The 25,717-nt window shown below is 52.2% G+C and overlaps 1 protein-coding gene across 1 annotated transcript in view; it reads left to right on the top strand.

The window, feature by feature from the left end:
* Nucleotides 1-7,660: 7,660 nt before the first annotated feature.
* The window catches only part of LOC140347254 (SEC14-like protein 2), an 80,592-nt gene continuing 62,535 nt past the window's right edge, over nt 7,661-25,717 (top strand). Inside the window, exons 1-3 of the mRNA XM_072433637.1 lie at nt 7,661-7,801; nt 9,676-9,751; nt 18,618-18,661. Coding sequence (XP_072289738.1) covers nt 7,748-7,801; nt 9,676-9,751; nt 18,618-18,661 — 174 coding nt within the window. The 5' untranslated portion in view covers nt 7,661-7,747. The remainder of the gene's footprint in view (nt 7,802-9,675; nt 9,752-18,617; nt 18,662-25,717) is intronic.

Raw genomic sequence — 25,717 nt, 5'->3', positions numbered from 1 at the left:
TGTACAGGAACCCCCGGCACAACATTACTCTCAGTATAAGACCTGTACAGGAACCTCAGACACCACATGACTCTCAGTATAAGACCTGTACAGGAACCCCCGGCACCACATGACTCTCAGTATAAGACCTGTACAGGAACCCCCGGCACCACATTACTCTCAGTATAAGACCTGTACAGGAACCCCCGGCACCACATGACTCTCAGTATAAGACCTGTACAGGAACCTCAGGCACCACATGACTCTCAGTATGAGACCTGTACAGGAACCCCCGGCACCACATGACTCTCAGTATAAGACCTGTACAGGAACCCCCGGCACCACATGACTCTCAGTATAAGACCTGTACAGGAACCCCCGGCACCACATGACTCTCAGTATGAGACCTGTACAGGAACCCCCGGCACCACATGACTCTCAGTATAAGACCTGTACAGGAACCCCCGGCACCACATGACTCTCAGTATAAGACCTGTACAGGAACCTCAGGCACCACATGACTCTCAGTATAAGACCTGTACAGGAGCCCCCGGCACCACATGACTCTCAGTATAAGACCTGTACAGGAACCCCCGGCACCACATGACTCTCATTATAAGACCTGTACAGGAACCTTAGGCACCACATGACTCTCAGTATAAGACCTGTACAGGAACCTCAGGCACCACATGACTCTCAGTATAAGACCTGTACAGGAACCTCAGGCACCACATGACTCTCAGTATAAGACCTGTACAGGAACCCCCGGCACCACATGACTCTCAGTATAAGACCTGTACAGGAACCCCCGGCACCACATGACTCTCAGTATAAGACCTGTACAGGAACCCCCGGCACCACATGACTCTCAGTATAAGACCTGTACAGGAACCTCAGGCACCACATGACTCTCAGTATAAGACCTGTACAGGAACCCCCGGCACCACATGACTCTCAGTATAAGACCTGTACAGGAACCCCCGGCAGCACATGACTCTCAGTATAAGACCTGTACAGGAACCCCCGGCACCACATGACTCTCAGTATAAGACCTGTACAGGAACCCCCGGCACCACATTACTCTCAGTATAAGACCTGTACAGGAACCTCAGACACCACATGACTCTCAGTATAAGACCTGTACAGGAACCCCCGGCACCACATGACTCTCAGTATAAGACCTGTACAGGAACCTCAGGCACCACATGACTCTCAGTATGAGACCTGTACAGGAACCCCCGGCACCACATGACTCTCAGTATAAGACCTGTACAGGAACCCCCGGCACCACATGACTCTCAGTATAAGACCTGTACAGGAACCCCCGGCACCACATGACTCTCAGTATGAGACCTGTACAGGAACCTCAGGCACCACATGACTCTCAGTATAAGACCTGTACAGGAACCCCCGGCACCACATGACTCTCAGTATAAGACCTGTACAGGAACCCCCGGCACCACATGACTCTCAGTATAAGACCTGTACAGGAACCCCCGGCACCACATGACTCTCAGTATAAGACCTGTACAGGAGCCCCCGGCACCACATGACTCTCAGTATGAGACCTGTACAGGAACCTCAGGCACCACATGACTCTCAGTATAAGACCTGTACAGGAACCCCCGGCACCACATGACTCTCAGTATAAGACCTGTACAGGAACCTCAGGCACCACATGACTCTCAGTATAAGACCTGTACAGGAACCTCAGGCACCACATGACTCTCAGTATAAGACCTGTACAGGAACCTCAGGCACCACATGACTCTCAGTATAAGACCTGTACAGGAACCTCAGGCACCACATGACTCTCAGTATAAGACCTGTACAGGAACCTCAGACACCACATGACTCTCAGTATAAGACCTGTACAGGAACCCCCGGCACCACATGACTCTCAGTATAAGACCTGTACAGGAACCTCAGGCACCACATGACTCTCAGTATGAGACCTGTACAGGAACCCCCGGCACCACATGACTCTCAGTATAAGACCTGTACAGGAACCCCCGGCACCACATGACTCTCAGTATAAGACCTGTACAGGAGCCCCCGGCACCACATGACTCTCAGTATGAGACCTGTACAGGAACCTCAGGCACCACATGACTCTCAGTATAAGACCTGTACAGGAACCCCCGGCACCACATGACTCTCAGTATAAGACCTGTACAGGAACCTCAGGCACCACATGACTCTCAGTATAAGACCTGTACAGGAGCCCCCGGCACCACATGACTCTCAGTATAAGACCTGTACAGGAACCCCCGGCACCACATGACTCTCATTATAAGACCTGTACAGGAACCTTAGGCACCACATGACTCTCAGTATAAGACCTGTACAGGAACCTCCGGCACCACATGACTCTCATTATAAGACCTGTACAGGAACCTTAGGCACCACATGACTCTCAGTATAAGACCTGTACAGGAACCCCCGGCACCACATGACTCTCAGTATAAGACCTGTACAGGAACCTTAGGCACCACATGACTCTCAGTATAAGACCTGTACAGGAACCTTAGGCACCACATGACTCTCAGTATAAGACCTGTACAGGAACCTCAGGCACCACATGACTCTCAGTATAAGACCTGTACAGGAACCTCAGGCACCACATGACTCTCAGTATAAGACCTGTACAGGAACCTCAGGCACCACATGACTCTCAGAATAAGACCATTGAGCTTCAGATTCTGGATCACACCAGCAACGCTCTGATTTGACCTGAAATTAAGTAATTTTTCACACAAGGTAAACTCCAATCTCCTTTTTCTTTTTATAATTGTAACGTTTTAAATCTTGAGATTGTTTCATTCCACTCATCAAACAGCCATTTGAGGATGTGGGGGAAGAGTCTGGAACAGAGGGAGAAATCTGGGCAGAACAGTCATTTTTATAGTTTCAATCCTTTGATTTAGACTTAAGTATGAGATTATTTTTCAAGAACTGTTCTGGTAGTAGTAAAGAGAGGGGTATATTTTTTCTCAGAAATTGTTGACAGAATTAGATCATTTCAGTTTTTTTGTACATTAATATTTGTATCCAGACATTTGACAATTTTTTGGATTGAGAAAATGCATCACATTGGGTATGGACATTACTAGTTCAAATATAATCATCATCATCTGCAGCAGGACATTTTATGTTCCGTCCCATCAATTGTAACACTTCTGATGCCATTGGGTTGATTTTATTGATCTTGCCATTGATCATTTTTGAGTTTTTAAACTCTCTGGTCGAAAACAACATATGTATAAACATAAGAACAAGAGAAATGAAACAGATGAAACGATAAAAAACAACAGAAGGTTTCATGCTGAAAACATGCACCGAACCAAAAACCTGATCATTCCTAGTGAAGGACCCCGAAAGCCTCAACCCGCCTCAACCCGCGCAGCCTCAACCCGCGCAGCCTCAACCCGTGCAGCCTCAACCCGCCTCAACCTGCGCAGCCTCAACCCGCGCAGCCTCAACCCGCCTCAACCCGCGCAGCCTCAACCCGCCTCAACCTGCGCAGCCTCAACCCGCGCAGCCTCAACTTGCCTCAACCCGCGCAGCCTCAACCCGCCTCAACCTGCGCAGCCTCAACCCGCGCAGCCTCAACCCGCCTCAACCCGCGCAGCCTCAACCCGCCTCAACCCGCGCAGCCTCAACCCGCGCAGCCTCAACCCGTGCAGCCTCAACCCGCCTCAACCCGCCTCAACTTGCGCAGCCTCAACCCGCCTCAACCCGCCTCAACCCGCCTCAACCCGCGCAGCCTCAACCCGCGCAGCCTCAACCCGTGCAGCCTCAACCCGCCTCAACCCGCCTCAACTTGCGCAGCCTCAACCCGCCTCAACCCGCCTCAACCTGCGCAGCCTCAACCCGCGCAGCCTCAACCCGCCTCAACCCGCGCAGCCTCAACCCGCCTCAACCTGCGCAGCCTCAACCCGCGCAGCCTCAACCCGCCTCAACCCGCGCAGCCTCAACCCGCCTCAACCTGCGCAGCCTCAACCCGCGCAGCCTCAACCCGCCTCAACCCGCGCAGCCTCAACCCGCCTCAACCCGCGCAGCCTCAACCCGCCTCAACCCGCGCAGCCTCAACCCGCGCAGCCTTCAGACACGTTCTTTCACACAATTGAAACCTCCTGATCAGGCGTGTGGTTTATCACTTCCTGGTCTTGATTAGCCCATGTGTTCTTTCTATTGTGATGGACTTCAACTGCAGAGCCTGAAATGAGCTCTGGGACGACCTTCTCCAGGAACCTATCATCTCGCTGCCCCCTCCCCCCCTCCCCCCCACACGTCTGAGATGGTCCATACGTGATCCGGACTCCAGACCCAGGATCTTACTTCTCATATTCTTCTTTCTTGTGACCACCTCGGCCAGCAGCCCCACAAATGCACACATGGGACGTAAAGAAGATGCATTTCCCTTTGTACTGGACGACACGTTCCTTCACACATGATCAGGCCTCGTGGTTTTCCACCATGTCAGCCTCGTTAGGTTCTGGGTCGGTCAGTTTTCCACCATGTCAGCCTCGTTAGGTTGTGGGTCGGTCAGTTTTCCACCATGTCAGCCTCGTTAGGTTGTGGGTCGGTCAGTTTTCCACCATGTCAGCCTCGTTAGGTTGTGGGTCGGTCAGTTTTCCACCATGTCAGCCTCGTTAGGTTGTGGGTCGGTCAGTTTTCCACCATGTCAGCCTCGTTAGGTTGTGGGTCGGTCAGTTTTCCACCATGTCAGCCTCGTTAGGTTGTGGGTCGGTCAGTTTTCCACCATGTCAGCCTCGTTAGGTTGTGGGTCGGTCAGTTTTCCACCATGTCAGCCTCGTTAGGTTGTGGGTCGGTCAGTTTTCCACCATGTCAGCCTCGTTAGGTTCTGGGTCGGTCAGTTTTCCACCATGTCAGCCTCGTTAGGTTGTGGGTCGGTCAGTTTTCCACCATGTCAGCCTCGTTAGGTTGTGGGTCGGTCAGTTTTCCACCATGTCAGCCTCGTTAGGTTGTGGGTCGGTCAGTTTTCCACCATGTCAGCCTCGTTAGGTTGTGGGTCGGTCAGTTTTCCACCATGTCAGCCTCGTTAGGTTGTGGGTCGGTCAGTTTTCCACCATGTCAGCCTCGTTAGGTTGTGGGTCGGTCAGTTTTCCACCATGTCAGCCTCGTTAGGTTGTGGGTCGGTCAGTTTTCCACCATGTCAGCCTCGTTAGGTTGTGGGTCGGTCAGTTTTCCACCATGTCAGCCTCGTTAGGTTGTGGGTCGGTCAGTTTTCCACCATGTCAGCCTCGTTAGGTTGTGGGTCGGTCAGTTTTCCACCATGTCAGCCTCGTTAGGTTGTGGGTCGGTCAGTTTTCCACCATGTCAGCCTCGTTAGGTTGTGGGTCGGTCAGTTTTCCACCATGTCAGCCTCGTTAGGTTCTGGGTCGGTCAGTTTTCCACCATGTCAGCCTCGTTAGGTTGTGGGTCGGTCAGTTTTCCACCATGTCAGCCTCGTTAGGTTCTGGGTCGGTCAGTTTTCCACCATGTCAGCCTCGTTAGGTTGTGGGTCGGTCAGTTTTCCACCATGTCAGCCTCGTTAGGTTCTGGGTCGGTCAGTTTTCCACCATGTCAGCCTCGTTAGGTTGTGGGTCGGTCAGTTTTCCACCATGTCAGCCTCGTTAGGTTCTGGGTCGGTCAGTTTTCCACCATGTCAGCCTCGTTAGGTTGTGGGTCGGTCAGTTTTCCACCATGTCAGCCTCGTTAGGTTCTGGGTCGGTCAGTTTTCCACCATGTCAGCCTCGTTAGGTTGTGGGTCGGTCAGTTTTCCACCATGTCAGCCTCGTTAGGTTGTGGGTCGGTCAGTTTTCCACCATGTCAGCCTCGTTAGGTTGTGGGTCGGTCAGTTTTCCACCATGTCAGCCTCGTTAGGTTGTGGGTCGGTCAGTTTTCCACCATGTCAGCCTCGTTAGGTTGTGGGTCGGTCAGTTTTCCACCATGTCAGCCTCGTTAGGTTGTGGGTCGGTCAGTTTTCCACCATGTCAGCCTCGTTAGGTTGTGGGTCGGTCAGTTTTCCACCATGTCAGCCTCGTTAGGTTGTGGGTCGGTCAGTTTTCCACCATGTCAGCCTCGTTAGGTTGTGGGTCGGTCAGTTTTCCACCATGTCAGCCTCGTTAGGTTGTGGGTCGGTCAGTTTTCCACCATGTCAGCCTCGTTAGGTTCTGGGTCGGTCAGTTTTCCACCATGTCAGCCTCGTTAGGTTGTGGGTCGGTCAGTTTTCCACCATGTCAGCCTCGTTAGGTTGTGGGTCGGTCAGTTTTCCACCATGTCAGCCTCGTTAGGTTGTGGGTCGGTCAGTTTTCCACCATGTCAGCCTCGTTAGGTTCTGGGTCGGTCAGTTTTCCACCATGTCAGCCTCGTTAGGTTGTGGGTCGGTCAGTTTTCCACCATGTCAGCCTCGTTAGGTTCTGGGTCGGTCAGTTTTCCACCATGTCAGCCTCGTTAGGTTGTGGGTCGGTCAGTTTTCCACCATGTCAGCCTCGTTAGGTTCTGGGTCGGTCAGTTTTCCACCATGTCAGCCTCGTTAGGTTGTGGGTCGGTCAGTTTTCCACCATGTCAGCCTCGTTAGGTTCTGGGTCGGTCAGTTTTCCACCATGTCAGCCTCGTTAGGTTGTGGGTCGGTCAGTTTTCCACCATGTCAGCCTCGTTAGGTTGTGGGTCGGTCAGTTTTCCACCATGTCAGCCTCGTTAGGTTGTGGGTCGGTCAGTTTTCCACCATGTCAGCCTCGTTAGGTTGTGGGTCGGTCAGTTTTCCACCATGTCAGCCTCGTTAGGTTGTGGGTCGGTCAGTTTTCCACCATGTCAGCCTCGTTAGGTTGTGGGTCGGTCAGTTTTCCACCATGTCAGCCTCGTTAGGTTGTGGGTCGGTCAGTTTTCCACCATGTCAGCCTCGTTAGGTTGTGGGTCGGTCAGTTTTCCACCATGTCAGCCTCGTTAGGTTGTGGGTCGGTCAGTTTTCCACCATGTCAGCCTCGTTAGGTTGTGGGTCGGTCAGTTTTCCACCATGTCAGCCTCGTTAGGTTCTGGGTCGGTCAGTTTTCCACCATGTCAGCCTCGTTAGGTTGTGGGTCGGTCAGTTTTCCACCATGTCAGCCTCGTTAGGTTGTGGGTCGGTCAGTTTTCCACCATGTCAGCCTCGTTAGGTTGTGGGTCGGTCAGTGTTACCTTTCTTACCTAGTTCTTCTGGATTATGTGGAAACAGCAGTGGAGCAAGTGCTTGTCTCTAGGTCATAACCTTAAATTGAAGCAAACAAATTGAGGACGTTTTCTATTCATCTATTTACACATGGAACAGAAATAATTATAACAGTTTGTGAAGAGAATTTGTCCTTGAAAAAGCCTTTTTTTCTTCAGTATTTGATCTAATAATTGGAAACTGATATGCAGAAATCCCTGTAATGTTATATTGTTGTATTCCAGGGTTGTCTTTGCTGTGTGCCACTGCAGCCTCATTTTGACTCCTGACTTGAACTCGTCATGGTTTAGATGAACGTGATCACGTGGGAGGAGCTGGCTCTGATAAAGGATCTGACTCTAGTTTAGTGAAAAGTAACGCGCTTCTGAGCCGCTGAAGCGCGCGCAGCTGATTGGCTCTCCGTAGATAATAGGCGGGGATTGTGACGTCACGGCCCGCGGCTGAGCGCGGCGGGGGTGAGGGGGGTGAGGGGGGTGAGGGGGGTGAGGGCATTAGTGACCGCGTCCTTCAGGTCCTTCTGCACATCATCTCCGCACCGCGCGTCCCGCTGGAGCCATGAGCGGGAGAGCGGGAGACCTGAGCCCGCCACAGGCCGAGGCGCTGCAGCAGGTCAGTACCGCGGCTCCGCGTGCGGGCAGGAAGTGTGCGTCACCGGTCAGCTGACGCGGGAGCGTCCGTTAGATCGGATCTCCAGACTATTCATGACTTTCAAACGTATCATCTGAAACCCACGGATAGGCAGTGTGCTGTCCACTGTCCAGTGTGCTGTCCAGTGTCCAGTGTGCTGTCCAGAGTGCTGTCCACTGTCCAGTGTGCTGTCCAGTGTGCTGTCCACTGTCCAGTGTGCTGTCCACTGTCCAGAGTGCTGTCCAGTGTCCAGTGTGCTATCCACTGTCCAGAGTGCTGTCCACTGTCCAGTGTGCTGTCCAGTGTGCTGTCCACTGTCCAGTGTGCTGTCCACTGTCCAGTGTGCTGTCCAGTGTCCAGTGTGCTGTCCAGTGTGCTGTCCACTGTCCAGTGTGCTGTCCAGTGTCCAGTGTGCTGTCCAGTGTGCTGTTCAGTGTGCTGTCCAGGGTTTGGTCAAACCATGTGGACATGCTGGACTAACCGACATTATGGTTTGTTTATATTCACACCAAAGTGTGATTTCTGGCCCTTTAAACTTAAAGATGAATGTGATGTGAGCAGAGCGACCATGATGAGACAGAAACGAGACATTATCATTATAACGTCTATTAAAACCTTTTATTATGTGTCGTTATCCAGTGTTTTCCAATAGGAAGCGCCACACTGTATATGTTCAGTCACAGCTGCCCTGGGGCAGGAGGACGCATGACAACACACCACATTCATACAGCCAACTGTGAAGAAGTGTCTTTCCCACTGGTTTGAACTCGGATTGAACTGTTGATCTTTGGGTTCAAGGGCGTTCCTTCACTCGTAAGATGATTGCGTCGCATCATCAGGGGCAAAGTGCAGACGTGACACGCCCTTTAACTGCCACAGTGGCTCACGGTCATCGGAGTGTGTCTGAGAGAACCATTTAAACCACTATAATGATCATAATGATCATCATTATGATCATTATGATCATTATAATGATGATTATGACAATAACTATGATGACAGACTCATGTTTCTCAAGCTGTGGTTTGCGTACCGCTGGTGTTTGCAGTGGAGCTGCACGATTTGGATCAGATTGGATCTGATGAAAATTGCGATTAGTTTTGTGTTTCATGTTTTAATATAGAATTCCGTTAAAAGTTGATTTAAACACGTGCAGCAGAATTGACTAAATGACTGAAATATGAACTGACAAACTCATGTATTTCATGTTTGTACAAAACTACAGGTTAAGAGTTTTTATGTAGAATAAACTGTTATGTCGTGTGTGGAGGAAATTATGGCACTTCATTTTGATTGACGCAATTAGCAAAGGCTTTGCTAATTCCAATTTAATTTCAATGACATTTTGATTCATTGGTCTAATTTAATTTCAATCTTTTATTCTCTCAAAGTATTTTTTGTCCCATAGACTTTGGACTGCAACTGGGAAAGTCACGCTGCAGCACGTGTGCTACTGCTAACCACTCCACCACTGAGCGCCACCGAGTATTACCCTATTTTCCGGACTATAAGTCATAGTTTTGGCCGTGGTACTTACATTTATACTTATACTTATACTTATACTTATACTCAGGCGCGACTTCTACATGTTTTATCTTCTCTCTTATGCATTTGGTGCGACTTACAGTCCGGAAAATACGGTAGTTTGATTTTTAGAGTGAAGTGAACTATAATGATAATTACACAGCACCTTTAAGTCTTTAAATGGCATTATTACATTACACATGACTACATCAGCCACAGCTGCCCTGGGACAGTCTGTTCTCTGGCCCCTCCCACCATCACCAACATTAACCTTGGTTTAGTCGTCTTTAGCCCATGTTTGACTTGATGTTGCTGTTATTTGTCTGTTTCAGTTTCGAGAGAAGATCCACGACATCCTGCCACGCCTTCCCACACAGCACGACCACTTCCTGTTACGCTGGCTCCGAGGTTAGTCCTGGTGACATGAGGGACATGAGCCAATGCCACTTGTGAAAGGAGGAGACACATGGTGGAGACACATGGTGGGGACACATGGTGGTGACACATGGTGGAGACACATGGTGGAGACACATGGTGGGGACACATGGTGGGGACACATGGCGGAGACACATGGCGGGGACACATGGTGGAGACACATGGTGAAGACACATGGTGGGGACACATGGTGGGGACACATGGTGGGGACACATGGGGGGGACACATGGTGGAGACACATGGGGGGGACACATGGTGGAGACACATGGCGGGGACACATGGTGGAGACACATGGCGGGGACACATGGCTGGGACACATGGTGGAGACACATGGCGGGGACACATGGTGAAGACACATGGTGGGGACAGATGGTGGGGACACATGGCGGGGACAGATGTGGAGACACATGGCGGGGACACATGGTGGAGACACATGGCGGGGACACATGGCGGAGACACATGGCGGAGACACATGGCGGGGACACATGGCGGGGACACACGGCGGAGACACATGGCGGGGACACACGGCTGGGACACATGGCTGAGACACATGGCGGGGACACACGGCTGGGACACATGGCTGAGACACATGGCGGGGACACATGGCGGGGACACACGGCTGGGACACATGGCGGGGACACATGGCTGGGACACATGGCGGGGACACATGAGGGGGACACATGGCGGGGACACATGGCGGGGACACATGAGGGGGACACATGGCGGGGACACATGGCGGGGACACACGGCTGGGACACACGGCTGAGATTACTGTATGTATCAGACTAATCCATATGTGGCTAATCGCATTAAAGATGTGCCATGGCAACACTCCCCTCTGTGACAGAGGCTCCGCCCTCTTCACGTGACAGAGGCGTTCGGGTGTGGCACGTGCACCATGTGACCAAGTAACACTTATGTAACAGTCTCATGTTATATTTAACATGCAGTCACAGGGCGTTCTACAGTCACAGGGCGTTCTACAGTCACAGGGCGTTTCTACAGTCACAGGGCGTTTCTACAGTCACAGGGCGTTCTACAGTCACAGGGCGTTTCTACAGTCACAGGGCGTTTCTACAGTCACAGGGCGTTTCTTCAGTCACAGGGCGTTTCTACAGTCACAGGGCGTTTCTACAGTCACAGGGCGTTCTACAGTGACAGGGCGTTTCTACAGTCACAGGGCGTTCTACAGTCACAGGGCGTTCTACAGTCACAGGGCGTTTCTACAGTCACAGGGCGTTCTACAGTCACAGGGCGTTCTACAGTCACAGGGCGTTTCTACAGTCACAGGGCGTTCTACAGTCACAGGGCGTTCTACAGTCACAGGGCGTTCTACAGTCACAGGGCGTTTCTACAGTCACAGGGCGTTTCTACAGTCACAGGGCGGTTCTACAGTCACAGGGCGTTCTACAGTCACAGGGCGTTTCTACAGTCACAGGGCGTTTCTACAGTCACAGGGCGTTTCTACAGTCACAGGGCGTTCTACAGTAACAGGGCGTTTCTACAGTCACAGGGCGTTCTACAGTCACAGGGCGTTTCTTCAGTCACAGGGCGTTTCTACAGTCACAGGGCGTTTCTACAGTCACAGGGCGTTTCTACAGTCACAGGGCGTTTCTACAGTCACAGGGCGTTTCTACAGTCACAGGGCGGTTCTACAGTCACAGGGCGTTTCTACAGTCACAGGGCGTTTCTACAGTCACAGGGCGGTTCTACAGTCACAGGGCGTTTCTACAGTCACAGGGCGTTTCTACAGTCACAGGGCGTTCTACAGTCACAGGGCGTTTCTTCAGTCACAGGGCGTTTCTACAGTCACAGGGCGTTTCTACAGTCACAGGGCGTTTCTACAGTCACAGGGCGTTTCTACAGTCACAGGGCGTTTCTACAGTCACAGGGCGGTTCTACAGTCACAGGGCGTTTCTACAGTCACAGGGCGTTTCTACAGTCACAGGGCGTTCTACAGTCACAGGGCGTTTCTACAGTCACAGGGCGTTCTACAGTCACAGGGCGTTTCTACAGTCACAGGGCGTTTCTACAGTCACAGGGCGTTTCTACAGTCACAGGGCATTTCTACAGTCACAGGGCGTTTCTACAGTCATAGGACGGTTCTACAGTCACAGGACGGTTCTACAGTCACAGGGCGTTTCTACAGTCACAGGGCGTTTCTACAGTCACAGGGCGTTTCTACAGTCACAGGGCATTTCTACAGTCACAGGGCGTTTCTACAGTCACAGGGCGTTTCTACAGTCACAGGACGGTTCTACAGTCACAGGACGGTTCTACAGTCACAGGGCGTTTCTATAGTCACAGGGCGTTTCTACAGTCACAGGGCGTTTCTACAGTCACAGGGCGTTTCTACAGTCACAGGGCGGTTCTACAGTCACAGGGCGGTTCTACAGTCACAGGACGTTTCTACAGTCACAGGGCGTTTCTACAGTCACAGGGCGGTTCTACAGTCACAGGGCGTTTCTACAGTCACAGGGCGGTTCTACAGTCACAGGACGTTTCTACAGTCACAGGGCGGTTCTACAGTCACAGGGCGGTTCTACAGTCACAGGGCGGTTCTACAGTCACAGGACTGTTCTACAGTCACAGGGCGTTTCTACAGTCACAGGGCGTTTCTACAGTCACAGGGCGGTTCTACAGTCACAGGGCGTTTCTACAGTCACAGGGCGGTTCTACAGTCACAGGGCGTTTCTACAGTCACAGGGCGGTTCTACAGTCACAGGGCGTTCTACAGTCACAGGGCGTTTCTTCAGTCACAGGGCGGTTCTACAGTCACAGGGCGTTTCTACAGTCACAGGGCGGTTCTACAGTCACAGGGCGTTCTACAGTCACAGGGCGTTTCTACAGTCACAGGACGTTTCTACAGTCACAGGGCGTTTCTACAGTCACAGGGCGGTTCTACAATCACAGGGCGTTTCTACAGTCACAGGGCGTTTCTACAGTCACAGGACGGTTCTACGGTCACAGGACGGTTCTACAGTCACAGGGCGTTTCTACAGTCACAGGGCGGTTCTACAGTCACAGAACGTTTCTACAGTCACAGGACGGTTCTACGGTCACAGGACGGTTCTACAGTCACAGGGCGTTTCTACAGTCACAGGGCGGTTCTACAGTCACAGGGCGTTTCTACAGTCACAGGGCGGTTCTACAGTCACAGGGCGTTTCTACAGTCACAGGGCGTTTCTACAGTCACAGGACGGTTCTACAGTCACAGGGCGGTTCTACAGTCACAGGGCGTTTCTACAGTCACAGGGCGTTTCTACTGTCACAGGGCGGTTCTACAGTCACAGGGTGTTTCTACAGTCACAGGGCGTTTCTACAGTCACAGGGCGTTTCTATAGTCACAGGGCGGTTCTACAGTCACAGGGCGTTTCTACAGTCACAGGGCGGTTGTACAGTCACAGGGCGTTTCTACAGTCACAGGGCGGTTCTACAGTCACAGGACGGTTCTACAGTCACAGGGCGGTTTTACGGTCACAGGGCGTTTCTACAGTCACAGGGCGTTTCTACAGTCACAGGGCGTTTCTACAGTCACAGGGCGTTTCTACAGTCACAGGGCGTTTCTATAGTCACAGGGCGGTTCTACAGTCACAGGGCGTTTCTACAGTCACAGGGCGGTTCTACAGTCACAGGGCGTTTCTACAGTCACAGGGCGTTTCTACAGTCACAGGGCGTTTCTACAGTCACAGGACGGTTCTACAGTCACAGGGCGTTTCTACAGTCACAGGGCGTTTCTACAGTCACAGGGCGGTTCTACAGTCACAGGGCGTTTCTACAGTCACAGGGCGTTTCTACAGTCACAGGACGGTTCTACAGTCACAGGGCGGTTTTACGGTCACAGGGCGTTTCTACAGTCACAGGGCGTTTCTACAGTCACAGGGCGGTTCTACAGTCACAGGGCGGTTCTACAGTCACAGGGCGTTTCTACAGTCACAGGGCGGTTCTACGGTCACAGGACGGTTCTACAGTCACAGGACGGTTCTACGGTCACAGGGCGTTTCTACAGTCACAGGGCGGTTTTACAGTCACAGGGCGTTCTACAGTCACAGGGCGTTTCTACAGTCACAGGGCGTTTCTACAGTCACAGGGCGTTTCTACAGTCACAGGACGGTTCTACGGTCACAGGACGGTTCTACAGTCACAGGGCGTTTCTACAGTCACAGGGCGGTTCTACAGTCACAGGACGTTTCTACAGTCACAGGGCGTTTCTACAGTCACAGGACGGTTCTACGGTCACAGGACGGTCCTACAGTCACAGGGCGTTTCTACAGTCACAGGGCGGTTCTACAGTCACAGGGCGTTTCTACAGTCACAGGGCGGTTCTACAGTCACAGGGCGTTTCTACAGTCACAGGGCGGTTCTACAGTCACAGGGCGTTTCTACAGTCACAGGGCGTTTCTACAGTCACAGGGCGTTTCTACAGTCACAGGGCGTTTCTACAGTCACAGGGCGGTTCTACAGTCACAGGGCGTTTCTACAGTCACAGGGCGTTTCTATAGTCACAGGGCGGTTCTACAGTCACAGGGCGTTTCTACAGTCACAGGGCGGTTCTACAGTCACAGGGCGTTTCTACAGTCACAGGGCGTTTCTACAGTCACAGGGCGTTTCTACAGTCACAGGACGGTTCTACAGTCATAGGGCGGTTTTACGGTCACAGGGCGTTTCTACAGTCACAGGGCGTTTCTACAGTCACAGGGCGGTTCTACAGTCACAGGGCGGTTCTACGGTCACAGGGCGTTTCTACAGTCACAGGGCGTTTCTACAGTCACAGGGCGGTTCTACGGTCACAGGACGGTTCTACAGTCACAGGACGGTTCTACAGTCACAGGGCGTTTCTACAGTCACAGGGCGGTTCTACAGTCACAGGACGTTTCTACAGTCACAGGGCGGTTCTACAGTCACAGGGCGTTTCTACAGTCACAGGGCGTTTCTACAGTCACAGGGCGTTTCTACAGTCACAGGGCATTAGCTGTAATCCACTGGAGGTTGTGACACTCTTGAGCAGCACCAGAGCTAAGCTCATTAGACCTGCAGCAGCAACAGTAACAATAGTGTCCTTGTTACACCAGTCACACTGGAACAACGACTCTATCCAAAGCTTCAAAGCTGCTCTTTCAGTCTTCAAACTCTGCACTAACTGCACCATGTCACCTCCTCCTCACCATGTCACCTCCTCCAACAAGTCACCTCCTCCTCACCATGTCACCTCCTCACCATGTCACCTCCTCCAACAAGTCACCTCCTCCTCACCATGTCACCTACTCACCATGTCACCTTCTCCAACATGTCACCTCCTCCAACATGTCACCTCCTCACCATGTCACCTCCTCCAACAAGTCACCTCCTCCTCACCATGTCACCTCCTCACCATGTCACCACCTCCTCCAACACGTCACCTCCTCCTCACCATGTCACCTCCTCACCATGTCACCTCCTGCAACATGTCACCTCCTCACCATGTCACCTCCTCCTCCAACATGTCACCTCCTCACAATGTCACCTCCTCCTCCAACATGTCACCTCCTCCTCCAACATGTCACCTCCTCCTCACCATGTCACCTCCTCCAACAAGTCACCTCCTCCTCACCATGTCACCTACTCACCATGTCACCTCCTCCAACATGTCACCTCCTCCAACATGTCACCTCCTCACCATGTCACCACCTCCTCCAACATGTCACCTCCTCCTCACCATGTCACCTCCTCACCATGTCACCTCCTGCAACATGTCACCTCCTGCAACATGTCACCTCCTCACCATGTCACCTCCTCCTCCAACATGTCACCTCCTCACCATGTCACCTCCTCCTCCAACATGTCACCTCCTCCAACATGTCACCTCCTCACCATGTCACCACCTCCTCCAACATGTCACCTCCTCCTCACCATGTCACCTCCTCACCATGTCACCTCCTGCAACATGTCACCTCCTCACCATGTCACCTCCTCCTCCAACATGTCACCTCCTCACCATGTCACCTCCTCCAACATGTCACCTCCTCCTCACCATGTCACCTCCTCCTCCAACATGTCACCTCCTCCAACATGTCACCTCCTCCTCACCATGTCACCTCCTCCAACATGTCACCTCCTCCTCACCATGTCACCTCCTCCAACATGTCACCTCCTCCTCACCATGTCACCTCCTCCAACATGTCACCTCCTCCTCACCATGTCACCTCCTCCTCCAACATGTCACCTCCTCACCATGTCACCTCCTCCTCCAACATGTCGTCACCTCCTCACCATGTCACCTCCTCCAACATGTCACCTCCTCCTCACCATGTCACCTCCTCTTCCAACATGTCACCTCCTCACCATGTCACCTCCTCCTCCAACATGTCACCTCCTCACCATGTCACCTCCTCCTCCAACATGTCACCTCCTCACCATGTCACCTCCTCCAACATGTCACCTCCTCCTCACCATGTCACCTCCTCCTCCAACATGTCACCTCCTCCAACATGTCACCTCCTCCTCACCATGTCACCTCCTCCAACATGTCACCTCCTCCTCACCATGTCACCTCCTCCAACATGTCACCTCCTCCTCACCATGTCACCTCCTCCAACATGTCACCTCCTCCTCACCATGTCACCTCCTCCTCCAACATGTCACCTCCTCACCATGTCACCTCCTCCTCCCACATGTCACCTCCTCACCATGTCACCTCCTCCTCCAACATGTCACCTCCTCCTCCAACATGTCACCTCCTCCTCCAACATGTCACCTCCTCCAACATGTCACCTCCTCCTCACCAAGTCACCTCCTCCAACATGTCACCTCCTCCTCACCATGTCACCTCCTCCTCCAACATGTCACCTCCTCACCATGTCACCTCCTCCTCCAACATGTCACCTCCTCCTCACCATGTCACCTCCTCCAACATGTCACCTCCTCCTCACCATGTCACCTCCTCCTCCAACATGTCACCTCCTCACCATGTCACCTCCTCCTCCAACATATCACCTCCTCCTCACCATGTCACCTCCTCCAACATGTCACCTCCTCCTCACCATGTCACCTCCTCCAACATGTCACCTCCTCCTCACCATGTCACCTCCTCCAACATGTCACCTCCTCCTCACCATGTCACCTCCTCCTCCAACATGTCACCTCCTCACCATGTCACCTCCTCCTCCAACATGTCACCTCCTCCTGACCATGTCACCTCCTCCAACATGTCACCTCCTCCTCACCATGTCACCTCCTCCTCCAACATGTCACCTCCTCACCATGTCACCTCCTCCTCCAACATGTCACCTCCTCCTCCAACATGTCACCTCCTCCTCACCATGTCACCTCCTCCTCCAACATGTCACCTCCTCCTCACCATGTCACCTCCTCCTCCAACATGTCACCTCCTCCTCCAACATGTCACCTCCTCCTCACCATGTCACCTCCTCCTCCAACATGTCACCTCCTCACCATGTCACCTCCTCCTCCAACATGTCACCTCCTCACCATGTCACCTCCTCCTCCAACATGTCACCTCCTCCTCCAACATGTCACCTCCTCACCATGTCACCTCCTCCAACATGTCACCTCCTCCTCACCATGTCACCTCCTCCTCCAACATGTCACCTCCTCCAACATGTCACCTCCTCCTCACCATGTCACCTCCTCCAACATGTCACCTCCTCCTCACCATGTCACCTCCTCCAACATGTCACCTCCTCCTCACCATGTCACCTCCTCCAACATGTCACCTCCTCCTCACCATGTCACCTCCTCCAACATGTCACCTCCTCCTCACCATGTCACCTCCTCCTCCAACATGTCACCTCCTCACCATGTCACCTCCTCCTCCAACATGTCGTCACCTCCTCACCATGTCACCTCCTCCAACATGTCACCTCCTCCTCACCATGTCACCTCCTCTTCCAACATGTCACCTCCTCACCATGTCACCTCCTCCTCCAACATGTCACCTCCTCACCATGTCACCTCCTCCTCCAACATGTCACCTCCTCACCATGTCACCTCCTCCAACATGTCACCTCCTCCTCACCATGTCACCTCCTCCTCCAACATGTCACCTCCTCCAACATGTCACCTCCTCCTCACCATGTCACCTCCTCCAACATGTCACCTCCTCCTCACCATGTCACCTCCTCCAACATGTCACCTCCTCCTCACCATGTCACCTCCTCCAACATGTCACCTCCTCCTCACCATGTCACCTCCTCCAACATGTCACCTCCTCCTCACCATGTCACCTCCTCCTCCAACATGTCACCTCCTCACCATGTCACCTCCTCCTCCAACATGTCGTCACCTCCTCACCATGTCACCTCCTCCAACATGTCACCTCCTCCTCACCATGTCACCTCCTCTTCCAACATGTCACCTCCTCACCATGTCACCTCCTCCTCCCACATGTCACCTCCTCACCATGTCACCTCCTCCTCCAACATGTCACCTCCTCATCCAACATGTCACCTCCTCCTCCAACATGTCACCTCCTCCAACATGTCACCTCCTCCTCCAACATGTCACCTCCTCCTCACCATGTCACCTCCTCCAACATGTCACCTCCTCCTCACCATGTCACCTCCTCCAGCATGTCACCTCCTCCTCACCATGTCACCTCCTCCTCCAACATGTCACCTCCTCACCATGTCACCTCCTCCTCCAACATGTCACCTCCTCCTCCAACATGTCACCTCCTCCTCACCATGTCACCTCCTCCTCCAACATGTCACCTCCTCCTCACCATGTCACCTCCTCCTCCAACATGTCACCTCCTCCTCCAACATGTCACCTCCTCCTCACCATGTCACCTCCTCCTCCAACATGTCACTTCCTCCAAAACTGTTTGATTCTGTTTTTACAGCAAGAAACTTCAATGTTCAGAAGTCTGAAGCCATGCTGCGCAAGGTAACACACACACACACACTCACGCGCACACGCACACGCACACGCACACGCACACGCACACACACACACACACACACACACACACACACACATGGCTCTCTGGCTCCCAAGTCGGCCCCGAACCAGCGTCCAAGACGTATTAGACTGAAGTTCCACCACTTCAGTGACAAGCAGCGTGTCATGGCAGCATCCAGACGTCTCACCCGGACCAACCCGGATCAACCAAGCCCAAGTGTCTTTCTTCAACGACAACTCCGTACAAGTGGTCAATAAACCCAAAGCTTTTGATCCGGTGAAATCGCACCTGAGAGACAAGAACATGGAATACTCTCTCCTGTATCTCGCAATGCTGAGGATCAACGTGAATGGAAAAATCAAAAGATTCTCCTCAGAGGAAGAGGCGTTGGTATTTGCCAATTCAATGCAGGACCCGGTCTGAAATGTTCTCCTTTTTATTTTCTTTATTTCAATGAAAGGGACCTGGACTGTACAGGAAACATGTATTCGCCCAATGTGGGCCAGTGTGTTCCAATGTGGGCCAGTGTGTTCCAATGTGTTCCAATGTGGGCCAGTGTGTTCCAATGTGGGCCAGTATGTTCCAATGTGGGCCAGTGTTTTCCAATGTGTTCCAATGTGGGCCAGTGTGTTCCAATGTGGGCCAGTGTGTTCCACTGTGGGCCAGTGTGTTCCAATGTGTTCCAATGTGTTCCAATGTGGGCCAGTGTGTTCCAATGTGGGCCAGTGTGTTCCAATGTGGGCCAGTGTGTTCCAATGTGGGCCAGTGTGTTCCAATGTGTTCCAATATTAGTTTGTGAACGCCCAGGTGAAAAGGTTATAACAACCGTACCAGAGGGCCTTTTTACTTAGAAAATGGTTCCCCCTCCATCTTTTGATCTTTTGTTGGAACAGTCTGTGGGCTCTTTGCGTGTTTTTGGCATGAGCTCATTTCTTTGTATTTTGTTTGATCTGTTGTGTTCTGTTGTTGTGGTTCCTGTGTTTGTGTGTTGTGTTGGACCAGAGAAGTGTGTAACAAAAGTAGATCTGCAAGATTGATTTCAACATGGTTCATACAATCAGCAGCTAAAAAATTACGAATCACACCTTTTAATGTTAATGGCATAATGAGTCCAATTAAACGGTGAAATATACTGACTAAGATGATGACATTACTATTATTTTCCTTCAAGAACCCCATTTAAACACAACATCTATTGACTAAATTTGGCTATAACAGACTTTACTTTTCCTCAGACAGGGACAAACATAAGAGGGGCGTGGCCTTTGAACAGAGTTTTGAACACAAAGATAAAGATGGCAGATTTGTTCAGGTCAAAGGAACTATTAATGTTAAGTGTGTTTACTTTGATAAAAGTATATGCTCCACCAGGAGGCGCTCTCACTTTCTGTACTGAAGTTGTGGCTCTGATTCCAAACCACTCTGAGGGAACCCTCGTCTGTGGTGGACACTGGAACTTTCATGTTCAGCCCACATCGGATGTCTCAAACGATATCTGGAGATAGATGAATCCTAATGTCGGCGAATATACATATTTGTCAAGCCCACATAAGATCTGCATTAGAATAAACTACTTTTCTAAAATTCAAAATGGGTAAAACGGTACTTTTTAATAAAAACCTTGGCAGCGGCAGAACGAGGGCTCACTCTGACATCATACCGGAAGTCCAGACCTACCCATAGGTAAAAAGAATCTCTTAGATATTTAGGGGTGGTGCTCCATAGAGACCTATCAACTATTCTGGAGGAAAAGTATACCCCTCTTTTTACTACTATAAAAAAGTCAAAGAATTGAAACTATAAAAATTCATGTTTGGCCCAGATTTGTCTTTCTGTTCCAGAGTCTCCCGATTACTATTACCAACCGACTGTTTGATGAGTGGAATAAAACAATCTCAAGATTTATGTGGCCAAGAAAAACACCTTGAATTCGATTTAAACTCTACAATTATCAAATGAAAAGAAGGCGGGGTTTACCTTGTGTGAAACACTCCTTTATTTGAGCTCAAATCAGAACGTTGCTGCTGTGATCCAGAATCTGAACCTCAATGGTCTTATACTGAGAGTCATGTGGTGCCGGGGGTTCCTGTACAGGTCTTATACTGAGAGTCATGTGGTGCCGAGGGTTCCTGTACAGGTCTTATACTGAGAGTCATGTGGTGCCTGAGGTTCCTGTACAGGTCTTATACTGAGAGTCATGTGGTGCCGGGGGTTCCTGTACAGGTCTTATACTGAGAGTCATGTGGTGCCTGAGGTTCCTGTACAGGTCTTATACTGAGAGTCATGTGGTGCCGGGGGTTCCTGTACAGGTCTTATACTGAGAGTCATGTGGTGCCGGGGGTTCCTGTACAGGTCTTATACTGAGAGTCATGTGGTGCCTGAGGTTCCTGTACAGGTCTTATACTGAGAGTCATGTGGTGCCGGGGGTTCCTGTACAGGTCTTATACTGAGAGTCATGTGGTGCCTGAGGTTCCTGTACAGGTCTTATACTGAGAGTCATGTGGTGCCGGGGGTTCCTGTACAGGTCTTATACTGAGAGTCATGTGGTGCCTGAGGTTCCTGTACAGCTCTTACTGCAGATGACAGACGCTTGAATTATGAGGAGGAAGTGAAGAATCCCTGGGTCAAATCTGTTCTTACAACATGGAAGGAGCTGATCAGAACATATAAATTGGTTGGTTTATGGTCTAAATGTCACACCTACAGCTCAGACTCAAGATCTAAAGTCTGGACAACAAAAGGTCTAAAGGTCTTTTACCAGATTGTAAAGGAGAATCATCTGAAGAGCTTTGATGAGGTGAAATAATCTTTTGGCTTAGACAAACAGGACTTTTATAGGTTTTTACAAATAACGAGTTATTATAACCAAGGAGATTAATGACCACCATTGCCTTGAATCTGAACTTTCAAGGATATTACTCTAAATAGTACATGTGTTAACCACTTGGGCAGTTGCTCTACTGATCACATTAATGCTAAATGGGAAAGAGAAGGTCACTTTGTTCTGGAGGATGATGAATGAGAAAATGTACATCTCAGTGGAAAACCACAAAATCACATGTTTGGAGGGAATTCTGTTGGAATGGATTCTTTCTAAGCCCATGTCAAAGTGCTCATGACTCACAGACTGTTGGAGAGGATGTGGCAGCAGGAGGCAGACTGTTGGAGAGGATGTGGCAGCAGGAGACAGACTGTTGGAGAGGATGTGGCAGCAGGAGACAGACTGTTGGAGAGGATGTGGCAGCAGGAGGCAGACTGTTGGAGAGGATGTGGCAGCAGGAGGCAGACTGTTGGAGAGGATGTGGCAGCAGGAGGCAGACTGTTGGAGAGGATGTGGCAGCAGGAGGCAGACTGTTGGAGAGGATGTGGCAGCAGGAGGCAGACTGTTGGAGAGGATGTGGCAGCAGGAGGCGGACTGTTGGAGAGGATGTGGCAGCAGGAGGCAGACTGTTGGAGAGGATGTGGCAGCGACAGACAGACTGTTGGAGAGGATGTGGCAGCAGGAGGCAGACTGTTGGAGAGGATGTGGCAGCAACAGACAAACTGTTGGAGAGGATGTGGCAGCAGGAGGCAGACTGTTGGAGAGGATGTGGCAGCAGGAAGCAGACTGTTGGAGAGGATGTGGCAGCAGGAGACAAACTGTTGGAGAGGATGTGGCAGCAGGAGGCAGACTGTTGGAGAGGATGTGGCATCAGGAGGCAGACTGTTGGAGAGGATGTGGCAGCAGGAGGCAGACTGTTGGAGAGGATGTGGCAGTAGGAGGAAGACTGTTGGAGAGGATGTGGCAGCAGGAGGAAGACTGTTGGAGAGGATGTGGCAGCAGGAGACAGACTGTTGGAGAGGATGTGGCAGCAGGAGACAGACTGTTGGAGAGGATGTGGCAGCAGGAGACAGACTGTTGGAGAGGATGTGGCAGCAGGAGGCAGACTGTTGGAGAGGATGTGGCAGCAGGAGACAGACTGTTGGAGAGGATGTGGCAGCAGGAGGCAGACTGTTGGAGAGGATGTGGCAGCAGGAGGCAGACTGTTGGAGAGGATGTGGCAGCAGGAGGCAGACTGTTGGAGAGGATGTGGCAGCAACAGACAAACTGTTGGAGAAGATGTGGCAGCAGGAGGCAGACTGTTGGAGAGGATGTGGCAGCAGGAAGCAGACTGTTGGAGAGGATGTGGCAGCAGGAGACAAACTGTTGGAGAGGATGTGGCAGCAGGAGGCAGACTGTTGGAGAGGATGTGGCATCAGGAGGCAGACTGTTGGAGAGGATGTGGCAGCAGGAGACAGACTGTTGGAGAGGATGTGGCAGCAGGAGGAAGACTGTTGGAGAGGATGTGGCAGCAGGAGGAAGACTGTTGGAGAGGATGTGGCAGCAGGAGGCAGACTGTTGGAGAGGATGTGGCAGCAGGAGACAGACTGTTGGAGAGGATGTGGCAGCAGGAGACAGACTGTTGGAGAGGATGTGGCAGCAGGAGGCAGACTGTTGGAGAGGATGTGGCAGCAGGAGGCGGACTGTTGGAGATGATGTGGCAGCAGGAAGCAGACTGTTGGAGAGGATGTGGCAGCAGGAGACAAACTGTTGGAGAGGATGTGGCAGCAGGAGGCAGACTGTTGGAGAGGATGTGGCAGCAGGAGACAGACTGTTGGAGAGGATGTGGCAGCAGGAGGCAGACTGTTGGAGAGGATGTGGCAGCAGGAAGCAGACTGTTGGAGAGGATGTGGCAGCAGGAGGCAGACTGTTGGAGAGGATGTGGCAGCAGGAGGCAGACTGTTGGAGAGGATGTGGCAGCAGGAGGCAGACTGTTGGAGAGGATGTGGCAGCAGGAGGCAGACTGTTGGAGAGGATGTGGCAGCAGGAGGCAGACTGTTGGAGAGGATGTGGCAGCAGGAGACGGACTGTTGGAGAGGATGAGGCAGCAGGAGGCAGACTGTTGGAGAGGATGTGGCTGATTGGGAGCGGGGAGGAGTGACTTGAGAGCGTTGATTGGGGATTAGGAACAGGTGCGAGGGGCGATGACGCAGACGTCCCCTGTCCTTCCACCCTCCTTCTCGGCCGGGAAAAACTGCAAAAACTTCTTTGGGATAAAAACAGAAACCTGAAAGAGTCCACGGTGAAGGGGGGATCTGACTCTCTCAGACGGACAGGCCACGCCCGCTTGAGTGAGATGATGGACCTGGGGAGAGGTGACCTTCCATGGAGGCCGACGCAGATTTAAGTTAGGTCTTCCAGGTGAACTTACGCAGGCTTCATTTCACCCTGGAGAGACTCAGACACAGAAAGCAGGAAAGATGTTTTAGCGAACTTTATAGCAAAGTTTATTTGGCGCTCAGACCCCGGTGGAAGGCGTAGCGATCATGGGCACTCAATGATCTGATTGAATTAGATACCTTCCCCCAAAAGCCAGGGGTCTGAGCCGCCGTGTTATTGCTGATGCTCCGAAAGAATAGACGTAGAAGCTGACTACGGAGGGGGACGGCAGGGACGCGAGGGCGCCGTGATTAGTGGTGTCCCGGAAGGGGCGGATACTGGGGAGCGTATTGACGGATAGGTGAGGGTGACTCCCTGTGGATGCGAAGTGTCTGAGTGATGCGGCTGAAATGGAATGCCTGGAAGTGGATAGGAATTGAGTGAAGACGGGCAAAGGTTGCAGGAGTAGCAGGGAAGTGCCAGCAGACGCAGACGTGGAGGTGCCAGCAGTGGCAGGGCGTGGAGAGCGCCGGCAGACGGCGAGGCATGGACAGAAGAACGGCAGGACGGGACTAGCCGGCATGCGGCGGGACTAGGAGGTGTCGGCAGATGGCGGAAAGGGAAGTGTCGACGGAATGGGAAGTGACGGTAGACTGCAGGACGGGCCAGGGACAGCAGAGGTCGACCGTGAACGTGAGGCGCGGACTGAATTAGGACAGGCCGGGAGTGGACGGCGCGAGCGTGGCTCGAGAGACAAGGGGGACAGTAATGAGGAAATCTAGAACCATCACCAGTATTTGTTGAGATGAGACTGCACCGGGGTGCAGGGGATTTTAGGCTGTAGATGTTAGAGGCAGATCGGGGCGATGTACCCCGGGTGCCCACGAATTAGTGGCTCTAATCTAAACGAGCCCGGAGTAGAGGGGGACAGATGCGCGGGAACGACGTAGCCCTAAGGCGTTTCTAAGACCAGGGTGCCAACGTGGGCTGGCCTTCTGAAGATAGGAACGACGAGGAATGGGGCGTCAGGAGAGACCGGTGTGCGTGCTGTGACGAGGCAGGGCCTTAACATTAAGAGGCATCAATCAGTCTATTGAGAATAGACTGATTGATGCCCGAAATATCGCTAAGATTGTGCTTATGCGATAGCCAATAGACAGAATAAGACGAAGGAGAATACTTAATTTCGGCTGGGGGCGCCGTTGGGCATTCGATTTAGGGCCGCATGCTGCAGCGGGGGTGTCGCCAGCTTGCCCGGGGAGTTGAATTGAATGGCATGGACTTTGTGCGGTGCTTGCACTGATCGTTTTGCGATGTCGCTCCGCGAGACGCTAAAGCCATGTGACGTCACAGCGCTGACGAGAGAACCCGTATGCTGTGTGTTTCCCTTCTCGTGTGTGTGCGCTCCGTCAGGTGTGCGCTCCGTCAGGTGTGCGCTCCGTCAGGTGTGCGCTCCGTCAGGTGTGCGCTCCGTCTGGTGTGCGCTCCGTCAGGTGTGCGCTCCGTCAGGTGTGCGCTCCGCCAGGTGTGCGCTCCGTCAGGTGTGCGCTCCATGCTCATGAGGGGAGGGAGGGGAACGTGCACCGCAAACGTGAAGACACAGTTTAAACCTCTACACGACTCTACGACTCCGGTCGTCTATTGGAAAACGACTGGTTGAGACTCGAAAATATCACTACGATTGTGATTTGTACAATACTCAGATAAAACATTTAAGAATACTTAATTTCGACTGCGGGCGTCACCGGGCGTCCGGCTTGGGGCCTCGCATGGCTGGCAGCGAAACCTGGGGCCACCCTCCTGGAGTAGAGAATGAGAGCGGTGACGCGTGTTGGAGCCTGACGTGGAGAGGAGCATGTTC

This window comes from Eucyclogobius newberryi, unplaced genomic scaffold (assembly GCF_026437365.1).
Source record: "Eucyclogobius newberryi isolate DKJ021-1_F unplaced genomic scaffold, fEucNew1.0.hap1 SCAF_6, whole genome shotgun sequence".
Lineage (NCBI taxonomy): Eukaryota > Metazoa > Chordata > Actinopteri > Gobiiformes > Gobiidae > Eucyclogobius > Eucyclogobius newberryi.
The sequence above is the reverse complement of the archived record's forward strand: the minus strand, read 5'-3'. Positions and strand labels throughout refer to the sequence as shown.